Genomic DNA, 18,038 nt, shown 5'->3' with positions numbered 1-18,038 from the left:
CAGTTGTCATGATTCACTTTTCTTCAGACCTCTTTGCATGCTTGCGCTTGGGCTTCCTCCTCCACCTTTTCCCTCCTTCATCATCTTAAATGTTTTATCCTTCTCTGTCGGGTGCTCTGTATCTATGTCATAGTCTATCTGCCTATCCTTCATACACAGCGAGTGGGTCATAATGTTATGATGTGCGTCAGGTATTTACGCTGTGAATACAGCTCTGGGGAGAGAGGTGCAGGGGTGAGATTTCCCATTCAGATGCATCAGTACTCCATTAATAAAAGGCCTAGATTTAAACATTACATGAAGTAAAACACAATTTCCCTGCTGAATCTAAATGAAGTATAGAATCTGGTCCACAACAGTGAGATAGTTTACCAGATTACCAGGGACAACATCCCACCTCCCCCCGTAATGTTAATCTATCGGCTACACACATGCAAATCAACAAATCTCTCTCTGAAACACACTCATGTCCTCCACTGTAATGTGGCAAAGTTTAGTGATCTGTTTAAGGTAAACTGACAATGAGGTTCTGAAAGTACAAACTATGATTTAGGTTTGAAATGCTGATGATTGACTGACCCTTGGTTACACCCTGCCAGCTCTGCTCTGAGTTATTTTTGAGCTGCCTGAGTTTCAGATCTTTCCGCTGTTAAAACAGCATCATAAGTCCCAGGATGCAAAGCAGAGAGGGCACCTGTTAATGTCTGCATAAGTGTGTGGTGCCTGGGAAAGGCATGCATATTAAATCTTTGCAACACTGCAAACATTATAGCAGTTTTATTACATTCTAATCTACATATATACATTAGACATTCACACTCGGTTAAAGCTCAACTCATTCAAATATCATTAATCAGCAGGTATCATACACACTTTTCTTTCTGCAATGTTTCCTCTTCCCACATCTTCTCTTTGTACTGCTGATATTTTCCTCCTTATGTCAACTTTCCTTTTTCTTGTCCTGCAATCATCTGTCCTCTCCCATGCCCCTCCCTCACGTCTTCTCTCTGACACTGGAGCTTTCTTATTGTAACCACGTTTGGCCTGTCCTCTAACCACTGCCCCGGTGATTTCCCTGCCGGGAAAAAAAAGATATTTATGAAAAAGAATACAGTTTAGACGTGGCACTGCATATTTAGCCAAACAGAAATCCAAATGCAATGAGGCGGTTTTCCCCCTGCAGTGTTTAAAGAAGTAGAGAAACATTTCAATTCAACACAAGATTCACTAAGTCTGATGGATCCTCTAGACCTATGTGTTCTTCATCATCAACTATTAGCTGATAAACAAAACATTACTTCCCGGCTATTTTGATAATCACTTCATTGTTTTAGTCATATTTGAAGTGCGAACATTCACTGGTTCCAGCTTCTCAGATGCGAGGATGCGATGCTTCTCTTCATCATATGACTGTCTACTGAATATCTGTGGTTTCTGGACAAAACAAGACATTTGAAAAAATCTCCTTTGACTAGGGTAAATTATAACGGGCATTTTTTTCTGTTACAGAACAAACTATTCATCAAGAAAATAATCGGTAGATGAAAACATTCATTAGTTGCAGCTCTAACTAAGACACTGCAGACATATGGAAACTGTCAATTTGTTTAAAACTAATTTGAATTTAGAGCTTTTACATTATTGTGCATATTGAACTGCCAGGTTGTCACAGGAAGATAATGTAGTCTGCAGTGTTTAGACCATTTTTCTGAACAAAAGGTACATGAAATGTGTTTTTGCAGTATGAGCTACAACTATTATGTAAATGGGATGCTGCAAAAGAAAAGAAAATAGGGTGGTCATCTTAAGAGGTGGGAAGAAAGAAAAAGAAAGAGGAAGCAGAGGCTGTTGTTAGATGAGTCTGTCACTCAGACATTAACAGGATATTGGACAGTGGTGAAGCGCTGTGCAGTGTCTCATAAGAGAAGGAGAACCAGAGAAGGAGGTGGGATATGGAGGGTGTAGCTGTCACACTGCTTTTCTATATATACAGCACTGCAGGGAAAACAGCAAGACAGCACAAAAAGTGAATATACTGTAGGAGCAGAGAGCAGGCAGTAATTACAGTGAAACTTTTTAAACTAACAAACACAGTCGACTGAGTTTCTTCTGCAACACTAATCAGGATGTAGCTGTTGATCCTGGAACTGACGTCTATGTTTGGTTCATGCAGAAATCACAGACACATGTGATATATACTCGGCCATGTTGATTGTATATGATTCTCTGTTTAAAGAATATAAAATGGTTTGCCTCATATCTCCCTGGAAGGGTTCAATGATCATTTGTAAAAAACACTCTAAAATAAATTGAGGGGTTCCCCAGGGATCAATTTTAGGACCACTCATTTTTAACCAGGAGGTGTCATGAGGAGGCTCCTTTAACTAAAAATGTAAAATATTGCTATTGTGTTGCTCTCTTATCTGGTCCAAATAAAAATGTTATAAACCAGTTACAGATGAATCTGCTGAAGGAGAGAACACGATATACCTGTTCTACAGTCCTAACACTGACTGTCAGTTTTGGTATTGATTTAAAATTCTTTTTTGATGTTAAAGCATTTCATGGTTGTTACATACATTTTTCCTTTATCTTTTTCTGGTGGGTCCAGTTGTTCAGTTTTTGCAGCTTTATGCAACTCTTGATTCATGTAATTATGTTAGACCTCTTTGGGTAACGATTTCCCTCTGGGTCGTAACGATGGTCTTGCAGCACCAGGTAAGGAAATTTTAAGCTTTTATGATTTGAGAGCAGCTCAAAATGTTGATAGCTTTAAACCTTAATCCTCTTTAGCTTGAATCAGAATGTTTTACTGCCATTTTTTAATCTTTTATTTTATTGTACTCATTCTTTTTGTCAGTCTTTTATCTGTTTTTTTGTTTGTTTGTTTTTTACTTTCCACTATTTTTAATTCTTATTATCTATTTTCATATATTCTTAATATTATTATATATTAGCAGTTTGTCAGTCATCTATAAACAATTTTGAATGGCACCAAACTGTACACACTTACATTAAGTTTGGGGACTCGTGAGAGGCTGGATCCTATATTTCCCACAAGGTAAATGTCCTTGTCATCTCCTTCAGCTTTCTCCTAGGAATTTGTAGTTTTCCAACATTTTTCTGTCAGTTTGCACAGTAACAAAAAAGAAGGCTGGCCTCGTCATACCAACTTGTAAAGACTGAATGAGTCATCAATGAAGTGATTGATGCCATTTGTTTTGAAAAACAAATTACTTTGCAGGACTCCACTGAAACATGGGCTTCAACACTATCCACTGTAATGCAGTGTCATGACCATTTATCATTATTATTACAAAAACTGCATCTATTACTAAATAAATGAATAATATACATTCATAGTAAAAGAAACAAGTGAAGCACCATGATTTCTGTTTCATTTCATTTCAAAGTTGTTCATTCATTCAGGCAAATACTCTATATCTCAGCAACACTGCTCAGACTACTTCAGGGCATTTCACAGAACTATGATGACTTTGCTTCTGTTTGCACTTTCTTATAAACTTGTGTCTTTCTTCAGTTCATTAGTCACACTGAAGATCTAAAACAGTTCACGGTCAGACACACAAAGGCTGCTACAGAATCAAAACAAATACGCTCCAGCAGGAGTCAAAGAGAAGCATGAGCTTAAGGCTCAAACACATGAAAACTGCGGAAGTTTGCCAAAACTGCACCCAAGTCATCTCGCCAAAATGTGTAGATCATGTATAATATGGGCTCATACATTGTTAGTATTCAGTATTCAAAAACTAGAAGGAGCTAGAGTTACAGCGAGAGTCAGTGTTGTCGTACAAGTTTTCAGAAGTAGTAGAGGACATGCTGATAGACAGCCACTGATGTTTTCAAACGTAACACAGCAGATATTACCACTGCCTGTAATACAGCACACAGCTGACGGCTCAGGTGTGTTTCTCTGCTTTCAGCACAGTGACCCACCTTCTTCTTTTAATCCTAGACAGAGGAGTAAATCCCAAAGATGTTTTTCTGAATCAGGGCTGAGCTCTTTGCTTTTCTTTCTCTTTTCTGTCTTTATCCTCCCTCTCTGCTGCTCTCCTCTTATTCTCATTGAGTCACTCTCTCTCTGATCTATGGTTCCTGGTGTTCTGCCGATGTGAGGAGCAGGAGGCTCCAGCTCATCAGCCTCCTTATTCAATACGACTGGATAACAAGGTAGCTTGTAAGCAAAGATGACGCTGTTCAATACGGCTGCTATGTGGACTCCATATTGGCGCATTTTAGCTCTTTCTCAGCACACAGTCAAAGTCAAAAACTGGAATTATAGTCACAGGCTGAAAAAAACAAAAACTGGAGAACAGCATTAAATGAATGCTTTGATGTATTTGTTGTCTTTGCACAAGTTATATTATAAGATTGGCATGATTCTAACTGTTATGAATATGAAGCTAAGTCTTTATGCTAAGCTTAGCTTAGCATAAAGACTGGGAGCAGCTAGCCATGCTTATTTCAAGCTTTCAATATGTGAGTTTTATCAATCTTCTCATCTATGAAGTGGAATTTCCCAAAATTTAAACTGATAACTACACTGAATCTGCAGTAAAGATAACAACAACAATCAGTTAGACCCTGTTTAGACAGAGGACATGTCGAATATTGTGGAAAAACATGTAACTGTCATGATGAAAATGTTTCTAGTTTAAGCAGAAATAATTTTGCCACATTTGTTTGTTCAATTCAGACTTTTACCGCAACTCTGACACAGACCAGAAATCAACTGATTTAAAGCAGCTCCTTGTGTGTAAGCTGATAGTCATGTTAGAAAAATATGGACCACTTCCTGAAAGAGTAAAGGGGTATACTGAGGTCAAAGTTGTCCAGAAATCAAGGCGCTCTTGAAGTGGAAAAATAAGGAGTCCACTAGCGTGGTGGCTGAAATGTCTGACATGCATCGGGCCCATTTCTGGGTTCTCCACACTTGATTTCACTGCACTTTGAAGTAGATCTCTCTCACGCTCCTTAAGCCTCAGCTCTAAGCTCTACACTCTTCTTTACAGAGAACATTTCTTTTTCACCTGTCACATGGAGGAAAAAAAAAATAAAAATTTGTTTGTTGGTTTAAAATGTAGGCCTTCATAGCTGCTCTAAAAGAGAGAGGGGGAGAAATACAATTTTCTTTTTGCTGAGGCTCTCATCAAGTTACATTTAAAACATTTCAGGAACAGAATAGTTTCCAACAAAGCCAGAAGCAAACGTAGCTAAGTCATGTCACGTAAACTCAGCCTGTGCTATCAGCAAACAGACATTAAGGATTGGTGTGACCAGGATTTTATCTACACTACTGCTTCTATTGGTTCTTTATTATTACTGTGCAAGAAAAATGACAGACTCAGAACAGGACTGGATTTTATTCTTATTTTTTATTCAACAAAATATTGTTTCAGTTACAGTAACAGTGATGTTTAGAAAAAGTGTAATCCTTCCTGAAAATCAATCATATCAATCATAGAGTGAGTATTGAGTGAATTTAAAAAGAAAGTTTAACAGTCACTGTCAAGTCTGTTATCCTCCCTCTTACTGCTGATGTTGATTCATTGTTGGCCAGGTAAGATGGTGGTGGTGGTGGTGGGGGGGGGGCTGACAGAATTTAATATACAAGACTAATTAAGGCTAAACAGCTAGAATACAGAAAGTCAGCTTTAGTTTTAGCTTGGTCATAACAATTTGCTTTTAGCCTAACAAGCTCATTACAGCTAAAACAGTGACGGTGGATGGAGGCTGAGGGCAAAGCTGGAAATATTGATTTTCTTCAGATGTGTGTTTGTTGAACAGGTGCTCTGATAAATTAGTCTCATTAGCTTTTTACTCACAAAGGTTTTATTGCACTTACAGTAATGAGCATCGATGTAACTTAGCTCACTGTAACATGGTGTGACTTCCCTGGTGTGTGGTTGTGTGTGCGTGCGTGTGTGTTGGACACTGATCAACTAATTTTATTCCCTGGCTTTTTCTAGTACTGATAAAAGAACCAGCAAGGTTGTCAGCCCTAGGCACTACACATGAGCAAATTAACATGCATCTTCATTGCCCACTGAAATAGGGGCAAGTACTGGATTGACTCAGACGCCTTGTCTTCTGATAGATGCCTCACACAAGCACTGAAGTGAGGTGAAGTGGCAGCGTTCATGTCCCCGGACCACCCCTCCTCCAGCCAGCCTGTCTTGCCACCTGAAGAGCAGAAGGTGGGCTAATTAGCCTATGGGTGCCATCAAAAGGCCAACCTGCGAGGCGGTGTAATCACTCTATTATGGATGAGACGTGCCTCAGGAAACCCAGTCGGCATGGCAACACGCTGACAGCGTGCAGTGGCTGATGAGCTGAACGGAGTTTGGCCCCCTCAGGTTACAGGGACCATATCCAAAGGTGCTGCAGATAATGTGATCAGATAAACCGTTGATGGAGAGCAGTGGACAGGGCAGGTTAACTTGTACTTTTGATTAGACTGACTCTAAAAGTGGCTCAAAATTTAAGGAGAAGCCACAGAGTGTAAAAGTAACAGCAGGGGCCTCAACAGTTCAGTAAATTGTGTTTGGAAATGCTGACAAACTTTTATTCTTTCACCAACTTTAGGACAATAGGACTTTTTTAGAAACCATAAAAACCATAAATTTAGTCTAGTAGACTTTCGGAACTGGCTTTAGTGACCATTTTTCTGCCATGCTCCATGCTCCAACTTCCTCGGCCACTCAGTCTGCTAAGTGCCTCAGTTTTGACTCGAGTTCCACTGAATTAGATTCAGGTTTGTAGTGAAAAGCCGACAGTTCTCACAGTTTGAGAACGCAGGGAGATGTTGAATGAGGATTTATTTGAAGACAGATTAAAACATCACAGCAGGTGATTCTTGTTGACAGTTACATCTCAGCTGTTCCATGTTGTATTCCTACTAATCTGACACTAACTGTTACATGTTACCAAGCAGTAGGATACAGTGGCGGCTGCTGGTCTTATAATGAGGGGAAGATCATTTTCGGCCTACATCATAAAATGTGTCCGTTTGTTTATCGCAGATAAATTTATAAATCGCAGAGTGACAGAAGAGAGTCGCCAAACACAACGCTAGTCGTTTTTAACAAAGACAAAGTCGCTGAGGATCAGTAATGTCTCCAGATCAACTCCGAACAACGGAATTAAAAACTTGAAAATTGCTCCGGTGGATGCTTATACTTCAAGATTGCTGATTCGCTGATTTCGCTGTCAATCAAAAAGGGACTCAGCCTCAGACAGATCATCCAATCATCATGCAAAAGCCGAACGTCCGGGCCAGCACACTGTCCCATAGACCCCCAGAGACGCTGAGCGTCCGATGGGCAGGACAAAGCCCAGCATTTATCCAATGACCGTCTAGTTTCGCTGCAGTGGAACAACCCACTCTATGCTTCCCCAATGAAGTCAGTAGATGCTCGGCATCCACACTGTGTAAAGCTCTGTGGCGCTGCGGGGATGAATGAGAAGGAAGTCGTGTCGGTTACCTGTGATAAGTAGCTGATTCTGAACAAAAGATGAACGTGTTCTAGCGCATATTTAGTCAATGAAATGTTCACACAACACACAACAGTACATATTTGACCACTTATTTTGTTGACATTTTAGGGGAAGCTGAGCTTCCCTTGCAGTCTTAGAGCAATCGCCACTGGTAGGATATAACGGAGTCAAAGTCTGGATTCAGTCCAAAGTTTACATCTACATCTTACTAGCACCATGTCCTTCCTATAGAACATATGATGACAACATAAACAGTAGAAAGAAAATACTAATATGAGCTTGAGTGGCTCTTACTCTGGCCCATATCCATTTCTGTGACAACACACACATACACTCAGCCAAGTCCTGTCACACACACAGCTACGCTGAAAGGAATCAAACTCAGACTGTTCTACAAAATTTCTGAATGCTTGTGATCAGAGCAGGTTTGGCACAGACGTCAATGAATGTTTCATCTGGAGAGTGGAGAGTGTTGACGAGCCTGAGCTACACACAGGTTTATTAGCTTGTATATTGAACAGTATCACTCAGTCACACACACTGTTGCTGCAGGTTTACAGGACTTTTCAAATACAAACAAATGTTAAATTAATGCAGGCTTTGGTTCTTCTTGGACCTGGATGTTTCAAACCGAATAAAGGTTTTATTTATTATTTTTTAAAAACAACCTCCAGTTATAATGGATATAATATGAAAAGAGCTTCATAATGCTTATGATGATGATTTTTGGGAGAATTGTTTCAGGTTTCTGGAGCAATAAATATGAGATATTGCTGTACACTATATATATACACATATAGAATGAATAAAAGAATAAACCCATCAGCTCTTAATATTGCTACTTGAGCCTCTTTTGTCCTAAACTCATGATAAACATGGCTGAAATATTGTGGTATATTTATCCTCAAAATCAAACACCATGTTTTACTTGTATGGAATAAGCAGATGACCACTGGGTGCTGGTGGGCTTGATCTGTGTGTCCAAACTGCGAATGCAAACTTAAACTTCAAGATAATCTTCCACAGTAATTTAGCAGATGTGGTCACACTGAGACATTTGCCACAAGTGACACAGGTGAGTTACTCTATGTGACAAGTGACGTGCTGGCAGAACAGAAATGTTGCCTGTAGGCTACAAAATTCCACCAGGTTCCTTTGCTATGGGCAAGTTCCTGTCAGTACTGGCCATAGACACCAAAAACCCTGCTGCTTCCATTCTTCTCATCTAATCAGTAACTGCTTTACACCCAGGGAGGCTGAGTGAATACAATTAGCCCCCTGCTAGGATAGAAAATCAGCAGAGGACAACCTTGCCCCAAGTCCTTTTTCTACCACAAATAACAGCTCGACTAATTAGTACAAACTTCAGGTTGAAGAAGAAATCACACGTTAATCATTCCAGCTGTGGTATTTATCAGGAATAACAAGAAAAATATTTACAGCAACAACAGCAATTTCCAAGTACCACTAGTAAGCACATCTATTTTTCAGGGGTTACTGTAGGTTACAGTATATTTTTAAGTATTCAAGAAAACTTTGACCCATCCATGCCATGCAGCTTTTTGACTATATAACAAAACAGAGACGGAGGGGGCAGGCAGTGGGGGTAAAAAGTGAATCTATCTGTCCAGTAGCAGAGCTGGGACACAGCAACTGGGAACTCTCAGTCCAAGTGACTTGGGGCAACATGATCCTGGCCTCTTGGGAAAGCCTGCGGCATCAGACCACCCTGAATTATTCAACGGTTACATGCTGAACCTCTGACGAGTGTGCCAGGGTCGTCAAGGCAACCACAGCCCTCCTGCCCACACCATTAACCACAAACACACATGCACACACACTTTAAACTGCTGGACATACTGTTGATTCTGAATTTGCATGAGACTGAACACCACATTTAATGGCACCAGAATTATCAGCTGCATTTCATGACCTGGCAGTGCATTGGTACATATTTACACACACATGCACACATGGACACACTATAGAAATGCTTTATGCATGCAATGTTCACCATCTCAGTTGCCCCATTAGGACAAAAGGTCACAAAAATGTCAGCCAAAAAGGTCACAGCCTGATGATACATGCTGCTCAGTAATCTGTCTCTCCAGAGCATTTTGATGACTTAAGATGTTGAAGAATGACAAAAGTAATGTCTGGATCATAATGTCTGACAGCATGATGGTTTATAGACTCCCTGTGCAAGACACAATCTCAATCAGGTTGACTGATGTTCAGGTTTTCACTTATGTTCATTTTTGGGATTCACAGTGATCACATATTCATAAACTGGTATGTGATTACATTGTAGAAGACAGATTGCAATTATAGATTGAAACGGTTGCCATGACTCACAAGATGGAGCCGTGTAAAAAATAAACACACACACACACATACATTTCTGTCAAAAGCTTAACTGACAGCCTCATATATGATTCCCCACTGTCATCATCTAATGCTGCAGTTGTCAGTCACATTGAAGATTTAACAGCTCAGTAAGCTGTGACCAAAGACACATCTCAAAAAGAAATATTCAGAACAATAAAAAGATGCTGCTGAGGAAAATCAGGTGTGTGTGTGTGTGTGTTTGTGTGTATGTGTGTGTGTGTGTGTGTGTGAGATTATGAATCATTTAGGTCAGTGCAGGTGTTGTTGTATGTCTCTAAGTTTGGGTGAACAGACTGACACAGACACCCCAGTGGCTCAGAAATCTGCTCTCTTACCAAAGCCAAATGACGTCAAGAAAGCTGTGTGCGCGAGTGTGTGCTTGTGTTCTTGCAATCCATATGATTGCTCAGTGAGAAACAAGGGCGAAGCACACAAGTATAAACACACTCATAAATATGCCTGCATGCCCTCAGACACAGAAGGTGAGCTCATACATAAAAAGTGTATATAGGAAGAAATATGGCTGCACAGAAACAGCAACAGTTTCTACTTTGTTATAGGTAAGGGTGTAATTTTTTTAAGAAAATAAAAGAATAATATTCCTATTTAAATGTGAAAGAGTATCTGGGAGGGAACACTGGGAAAAAGATTTGACTGCAAAGGCAGTGATGAATAATTTCTTTGAGATTATTCTGGATAATTGTGTGGAGTAGTTAAGTTGTTAATATCAGTGCTGATAACCACCAGGGCACAGCAAAGAAACGGAACGTTCAAACTTCATTAAGAGAAAGTTCAAGAAAAAACACACCAAAGCACCATGTACACTGTTTGACTGCCAAGCCATTTCTGGGAAAAGCAGCACAAAAACAGCATGCCAGTGAGCGCTTATCACCAAAAATAGAAAATCAGATCTTTCACATTGTTTTAACACAGTTTTGAATTCGGTGCAGTTAAATTTCAGCACAAATGTAAGTCCTGACTTTGGTCTGGTGACCTACAGGACTGTGGTTACCAGTCACAGCCCTGAAGGCAGGGAGGGCAGTGAAGCCACTGGCCAATGTTAAATATGACACACACACACACACACACACACACACTAAAAGTGAGAACTGTGTGTAAACAGAAATCCATGCAAGTCTGTCAATTCCATGGATTTCTGTTTACACTCAGAAAACACACATCCATACACATATATTTACATATACATATCAGTTGCTTTCCATTACCCAGATGCCACTCAGAGGCTGAGCATGCCAACTGGTAACCTGAGATGTGACAAGAATGGAACTTACCACTCCCCACATAGTGGCAACAGTGCTGAGCAGTTTGCTTTGGCTCAGTGCTGAGAGCAGCATCAGTAGTTACAGTGGGACCAAAACTAAAACCTGTGTATTAATGAGAACATGTTTCTCATTTCTAAATACACACACACATAAACTCATAATCATACACTGAGCTCTGTTGGTCTGTCTACACTGTTCAGAGTCATTAAAGGAATAGGTCACATTAGCTTAGCTTTGCATAAAGAATGGAAACGGGGAAACAGCTAGCCTGGCGGTGTCTTAAGTTTAAAACAAAAATCTGCATAGCAACAACTCTAACTACCATGCCGAGTCAGCTGCTCCCCACTGCATCCAGTCTTTGTGCTATGCTAAGCTAAGATCTGCTGGCTGTGGCTTCACATATCCCACAAAGTAAGATATAACTTCTTTTTTTATATATATATATATTTCATTAGGCTACTTTAGTACCAACACAAATCATTGAATCATCACTTTGGAAATTAATATCATGATTGCACGCAAGCAGATGTGTCACAAAGACATCTATAACAGCAATTTTTCCATCAACAACAACAGAGGCACTTTATCATCTATAATTTCTATTAACAGTTAACAGTTCAATCTAAATTTAGTGATGGTAAGTCTCTGTCAACCATAGACAAAGTCTAATGACTTGCTTTGTGTAGAGATGAAACCTTAAGTCAATCGTTTTGGCAGCCAGGGCGGTCCACAGTAGAACATCACTCAGCTTCTGTGGCAGTACTCACAGCTGCTTGTCTAAACTCGAGGGCACTGATCCGAATCTCCTGCAGGTAATACACTGACTATAATGTTTAAAGTTCCTCACAAAATCCCACATCAAATTACCTGAACTATCACTTTAAAGCCAAAACATCGAACATTTGAATGTTCTAGCTTCTGCAGCGTGGGGATTCAACACTTTTTCCAGTCTCATGTTGTGGTGAACTTTTAGACTATTGGCCAAATACAAAGAGCAATCTCAAGACATCACTGCAGGCTCTGTGAAATTATTAGGTTCATTTTCATTAGTTTGGATCCAAACAACTAACTGAAAAAAAACTTATCATTATAAAAATGTCCATATCAGTCAATAAATGCCACATCGTTATTTCTTTCAGGTTTAAAGGCAGATTTTTGCTTCTGAGTGAAAGTTGAAGAAACCAGTCAGTTGTGGTTTTAAACTGTTCTACACTTGCCAAATAGCAGAACATTTAAAAACTCTGAGGTAAGCTCAGTTGGATGAGCATCCGCCCCATGTGTAGAGGCTACAGTCCTCGCTGCAGATGGCCCTGGTTCGAGTCCCACATCGGACAAGCCCTTGGCTGCATGTCATTCCCGATCTCTCTGCCTCCCCATTTCCTGTCTCTCTCGACTGCACTATCAATAAAGGCACAAAAAGCCCGAAAAAAACAAAAACAAAAACAAAACACTGAGGTAAACATTCAAAATATGATAAAATATGCATGATTGAAATCAAGGTCTTTTTTACTCAACAAAGTAAATAGAAAATTAAGTTCGCAGTGTGATACAGCACACATGTAACATGATCAGACTGCAAAATAAATAAATAAATAAAAATAAATAGATATAGAAGATTTGCACTGGGTACTGGCCTAGTGCTCGTCGAGGATCCACTAATACTCATTTGGGCCTGTGATTTCTTACTTTCTGTGTGTTCTGACGGGTGACACTGTTACAAATGATGAAACAGTTTTGTGATGTTGCCTGTCTTTGATGCGACGTGTCTCTGGCACAGTGTGCAGTGCACATTGCTCTGTTTTTTGTCAGACTTTAAATAGCCAAAACACCTCAAAACTACTGAAGTTGAGTGGCCTCTATTGTCAACGATATCTTCGTTCTCCAAGCTTCGTTCTGCTTTTTCTGCAGTGTTGCTTATTTCGCCTTATTTGCATACTCCACTCCAACTTCAAGCCACTGTGTGCGTCTGTAAATAATATCACATGCCGGTATTTATACCTCTCACCATGCATCCTAACTTTCACAATGCAGACCTCTATTCCTGCGACATGACTGGCCATTCGTGATTCATTTGTGGAGTGCTATAAGCATGGAAATTAATTATATCGAACATGTTTAATGTTTCTATCGAGGAAAATAATTTTGCCATAATCGTTTTATCGCCCAGCCCTAGGTGCAGCACTACTATTTTGACTCAGGTTCCATCTTTCCATCACTATATCTAACAGAAATCTGACCAGAGACTTAATAGGTAGCTTACAGACAGACAGACACACAGACGGAACAGATATCATCCATCTGAGACAGGATGTGTTCACAGATGGAGTACACTACAGAAACTTTGCGCTCTCTTTGTTTCACAGCAGATTATCTGTGTGCTTTGTCTCTGGTGAGCATAGTTGCATGATTCAAACACTTAATATAACTCAGAGGGCAGCGCTCCACCTGATGCCTCTCTCTGAAACACTGAGTGTAACCAAGGCGGTGCCATGCTCATGAGGCCCCGCTGCCTTCATAGGCAGCTGGGGCTGCCTATGAAGCTGCTGCTGCTGTTGTTGCTGTGTTCCTGGAGAAACATAACCCATGAGTCAGAATATCTCAAATCCCAGCAGGATGAAGAGAGGGTACACTACAATGAAGAGAAGGTGCACTACAGAGCACTGAATCGGCTGTAAGACAGATGGAAATTAACATATCAGTCACATGGTGCCTGCCCTCAAAGCTTAAACTATAAACTTGAAAGTAGTGTAAATCCAATGCAGAGTCAGCACAGGAGCAACAGTTTCAGCAGTGCACTGGCCTTTCAACACGTGTTTATTTACCTTGAACTGAAACCCTGGAGCACCATGAGGAGTTCAGAACCACCAATGTGCACAAAATGAGTGGACAGTTGAAGATAATTCAGGATGTCTGTGCATTTGTGAAAACTCAATTTCTGGAGTGTGAACAGACAGGAAAAAGAAATTCAACATCCATGGTCTCTCTTTTAATTACTCTGAGTCACATACAAACCAGCTCGCACAGTCCACCTACTCTACATGGCCCTGCTGAGAAGCCATTGAAAGGGACTGTCACATGAATTGATTAGTTTTCCATGCCAAATTAATAAGGACTAGGGATGCACTGATCACGTTTTTTTTACCGTTTTTTTTACCAACTCCAATCCATGGGTGAGATCAACCAATCCACGGCAGATTACGATAATTTTTGGCATGCATTGCAGATGGCGTAGGTTATATCAGTCTCACATGCACTGGCGCATTGAATAAGGTGGGAGGTGGGACTACATTACACAGCACACAGTACTTCTCTCAGCCACAGATACCAGAGTATTAACCACAGGTGACCAGCTTTAAGGTGATCAGTGACTAGAAGCATTAATTCCAATCTACTAATACGTAAGTTTAATGAAAATTGGCCGAAAATGAACGGCAGCCAATCAATGGGGGACCAGTTAGGTTTCCTAAAAGACCACAGTCACACCAGCAAGTACTAGGCAGGTTCAAGTTGACCGCCCACCTCAAACCACACCTGTAATTTACAGGAAATACTTATTTCTCTCTTCATTATCACCCTCTATAACCTGTAGTGTAACTGCACAGAGACAAACACACATATACACACAATCATAATAAGTACGGGGCTCCAGGGAAATCAGTCCAGTCTCCACAGGTTTTCCAGACCAGCAGTGGTTTTCAATGTGGCAGACATAGAGAGACACACTGGTCATCCTCCTGCTGGCTGCATAATGTTCTGTATCTGTAGCCCAACTCAAATGGACTGGACTATGAAGCAGGACAAATGCGTGACAACACTGTTTGCACTGCACTGACTGTAAGGGACCCGTTTCAGCTACCTCTGATAAAACCAAGTGTTACAGTATAGTGGGATTCTTTCCCAACACAATCGCCCTCTGATGCTTCTGGCTCCACTGGAAAAACTAGTCAGTTTAAAGCCAACTTGATGCTCAAATCCTCAAAGTTTCAAGCTCAATAGTTGTGACAACATTGGGTAAACATTATTCACACAATCTGCAGCAGTTTTAACAGTCCTCATCCTCCAGTATACTCAGGACAACCACAATGGTTTAATTAGGGGCCATAAATGTCTCACATTACAGAAAAGCCCACTTTCGGCAAAGAAAAGACTTCTGACATGAGGAGGCTTTGACATCCTTCTCACATACGATGATGTCAGGCAGCTGAATCACAGTGATCACAGATCTGAAGCTACTGTTACCACGTTTAGTTTAGAGTTTAGTCAATCCTACATTCTCTTGGCAGGAAAATGCACTGACAAGTGTCTTTACATTCTTAGCAGGAGGCTGCCACCAAATTACATTCACATCATCTTATGATGCGTTTAATCTCACACATGCAACAAAAGTACTGACTAGTATGAAAATTGATTTTTAAATCATGTTTTACCCAAAGCCCTCAGCACAAATCTCTCATTTAAAAGACAAACAGTTAAGACTTTAGTTTGCAAGTCACTTGGCTGCCACAGACTGACTTACTACACTTGTAACGTTTCTAAAGAACAAGTAGACAATGAGGAACAGCAAGGATGAGAGTACTGTGAGCATATTCATACTGACAGAACATCAGAGAAAAGCTTGGAAAAGAAAGAAGAGACACTAGGGCTGGGGAGGATAATTACATGCAAGTGAAAGATATGTGAAATAATCAATAAGATTTTAAGTACAATGGTGATGATGATACAAAAACTACACTTTAATTGACATGGTGCATCATGTCTTACACTAGAAGATGAGGCTGGACCTTATTGAACAGCATGGATTTGGTGCTTCTGAGAAAAGCTGCTTCACTTAATTCAGGACAAACACTCAACAACGATGTTCCAGTATAAATTAATATACACCTGGAGACTATAAAGAACAACTTCCTTGTGTTTCTCTGACTTTCTTCCTCTTTCTGTCATGTGAGCTCAGACATTTTAACTGACTAACCTGTAGCATCTGGACTAAATCTGCTGCCCCTCTGCCTTCCAAATGGAACAGTGTAGCATGCCAAGTGTGCAAATCATGTAGAGACGTGGATGTAGGATGTGAATGACTGTCAGTAGACTTGCAGGATGTTCCTGTGTGGTGTCTGTGTTTGTGTGTGTGTGTGTGCAGCCAAGTGTGAGAGACAGCGAAGGGTTCTGGGGTGCAGCTTTATGATAGCTTTATGCATTCAGCATTGGCTTAACAGCAGTGCTTTAATATGGAAATAAAGGATGTAAAAGAGTCAGATATGCCCTTGATAAAACCCACATTTCACTCTTTTCCCAAAGGAGCAAAGCTTGTGTTAGTTCTGAGTATTGAACCAAAGGCAAGAAGAATAAAAGGATTATTTTCTAAAGGCTCCATTGAGTTTATTGGCAAAACACTTTTACCAGTCCATTAAGTTGGGATATCAGAAATCTTATCTCTGCCTTAAAATCTTATCAGTCTGCCCACATTGTTCCCATGACTTAGTAGGCTACTGAATAGTATTTTTTGAATACGTGGAGAAAACAGTGCGACAATTGACTGAATTAAACCAGTCCAGTGAGGACATTTTCCATCTGATGATATGATAGTGAAGCTGTTGCTATTGACAGATGAAAGGTTAACAAAGCAACCCAGATGATCACAAACAGTGATACTTACTGATTTCCATCAAGGAAAATTCAGGAGTGTAGAAAAGGATGGAACTAGGCAGCAATGCTGCTTGGTACCTCACAAAGACCCTGTTGTTGTTGTTGTTGTTGTTGTTGTTGTTGTTGTTGTTGTTGCTGTTGTTGTTGATGATGATGAACACACAATCAACGCTATACTGTGTCTGAGATACATGTTTATTTCGACATTAGACACCAGTAATGCAGACTGACGGCCCGGGAGGCGCGTCTCTTATTCCGTTACTGAAACCTGGTCTTGTCAGCACACTCAGTTGCTGGTTCTTACCTCCACACTGAACGGCTGCTCCTCTCCGTTCACGGCACATAAAATCCACAGCACCAACTGCAAACACAGCGTCCCCATACAGCAGCTGTGTAGACATCTCCTGTTGCGGAGCGCTAGTAAAACCATAGTGGACCCGCTGCTATCGCGTTCTGTCTCTGTTCGCTTTTATTTACAGTCGGTTCACTCGCGGACGACGGGAATAAATCCTACACGTTTAGCAGCAACATAGCTGATGTGTCGGTGTCTCTCAAGCAGGAGAGAGAAAGGGGAAGCGGGAGGAGCGGAGTCGGCAGCTTTCTCCGCGGATTCAGGAGGTTATCCCCCGGCAAAATTAGCTGTTAACGCCTGTCAGCAGCCTTTCAGTCCCGCAGACCCCGGGTCAGTCCTCCGATACACCGGCCGTTGTTCCAAGCGGACGCGTCCAGCCCGTTTTCTGCACCGCGCGGCATAGCTGCCCGTTTTCAATCGTTTTTCCCACCGAGTGCGCATGTGCGCTCCGAGCGCCCCCATCCCACTCCTCTTCCAAATTCTCCAATGAAACCAGTGTGTCCTGTAAAACCAGTGTATCCTTTAAAACCAGTGTGTCGTCCAAAACCAGTCTGTCCTGTTGTAAAACCAGCCTGTCCTGTCAAACCAGTCTGTCCTTTCAAACCAGTCCTCATCCTGACAGTTTGACATCAGCAGTAGCAATGCGTTCAGTCTCCAAAAACAAAAACAAATTCTGGTCAGAACTTTCCAAATAAGAGCAGAATGTGAATATTTCACTTCCCAAAAACAGCTTCAACATGAGGCTACAGGTAAAGGTTTCAGAACAGTGCTGAAAATGGGCTATTTTGATTATTGTTCACATTTATCATTTACAAAATGGGAAGACTGCAGTAACAAAGGTGAGTCACAGGCCT

General features: G+C 40.8%; 1 protein-coding gene across 2 annotated transcripts in view; it reads right to left on the bottom strand.

Moving 5' to 3' along the window:
- Positions 1-17,605, bottom strand: part of mmp16a (matrix metallopeptidase 16a (membrane-inserted)) — an 80,301-nt gene extending 62,696 nt beyond the window's left edge. For both annotated transcript variants that reach the window (XM_023398034.2, XM_023398035.2), the window contains exon 1: positions 17,137-17,605. In XM_023398034.2, coding sequence (XP_023253802.1) covers positions 17,137-17,262 — 126 coding nt within the window. In that variant the 5' untranslated portion in view covers positions 17,263-17,605. The remainder of the gene's footprint in view (positions 1-17,136) is intronic.
- Between the last annotated feature and the right edge of the window lie 433 nt (positions 17,606-18,038).

The sequence above is a fragment of the Seriola lalandi genome, unplaced genomic scaffold, assembly GCF_002814215.2.
Source record: "Seriola lalandi dorsalis isolate HSWRI2012SDOR001 ecotype SW California unplaced genomic scaffold, Sedor1 jcf7180002054972, whole genome shotgun sequence".
Taxonomy (NCBI): domain Eukaryota; kingdom Metazoa; phylum Chordata; class Actinopteri; order Carangiformes; family Carangidae; genus Seriola; species Seriola lalandi.
This window is presented reverse-complemented; position numbering and strand designations above follow the sequence as displayed.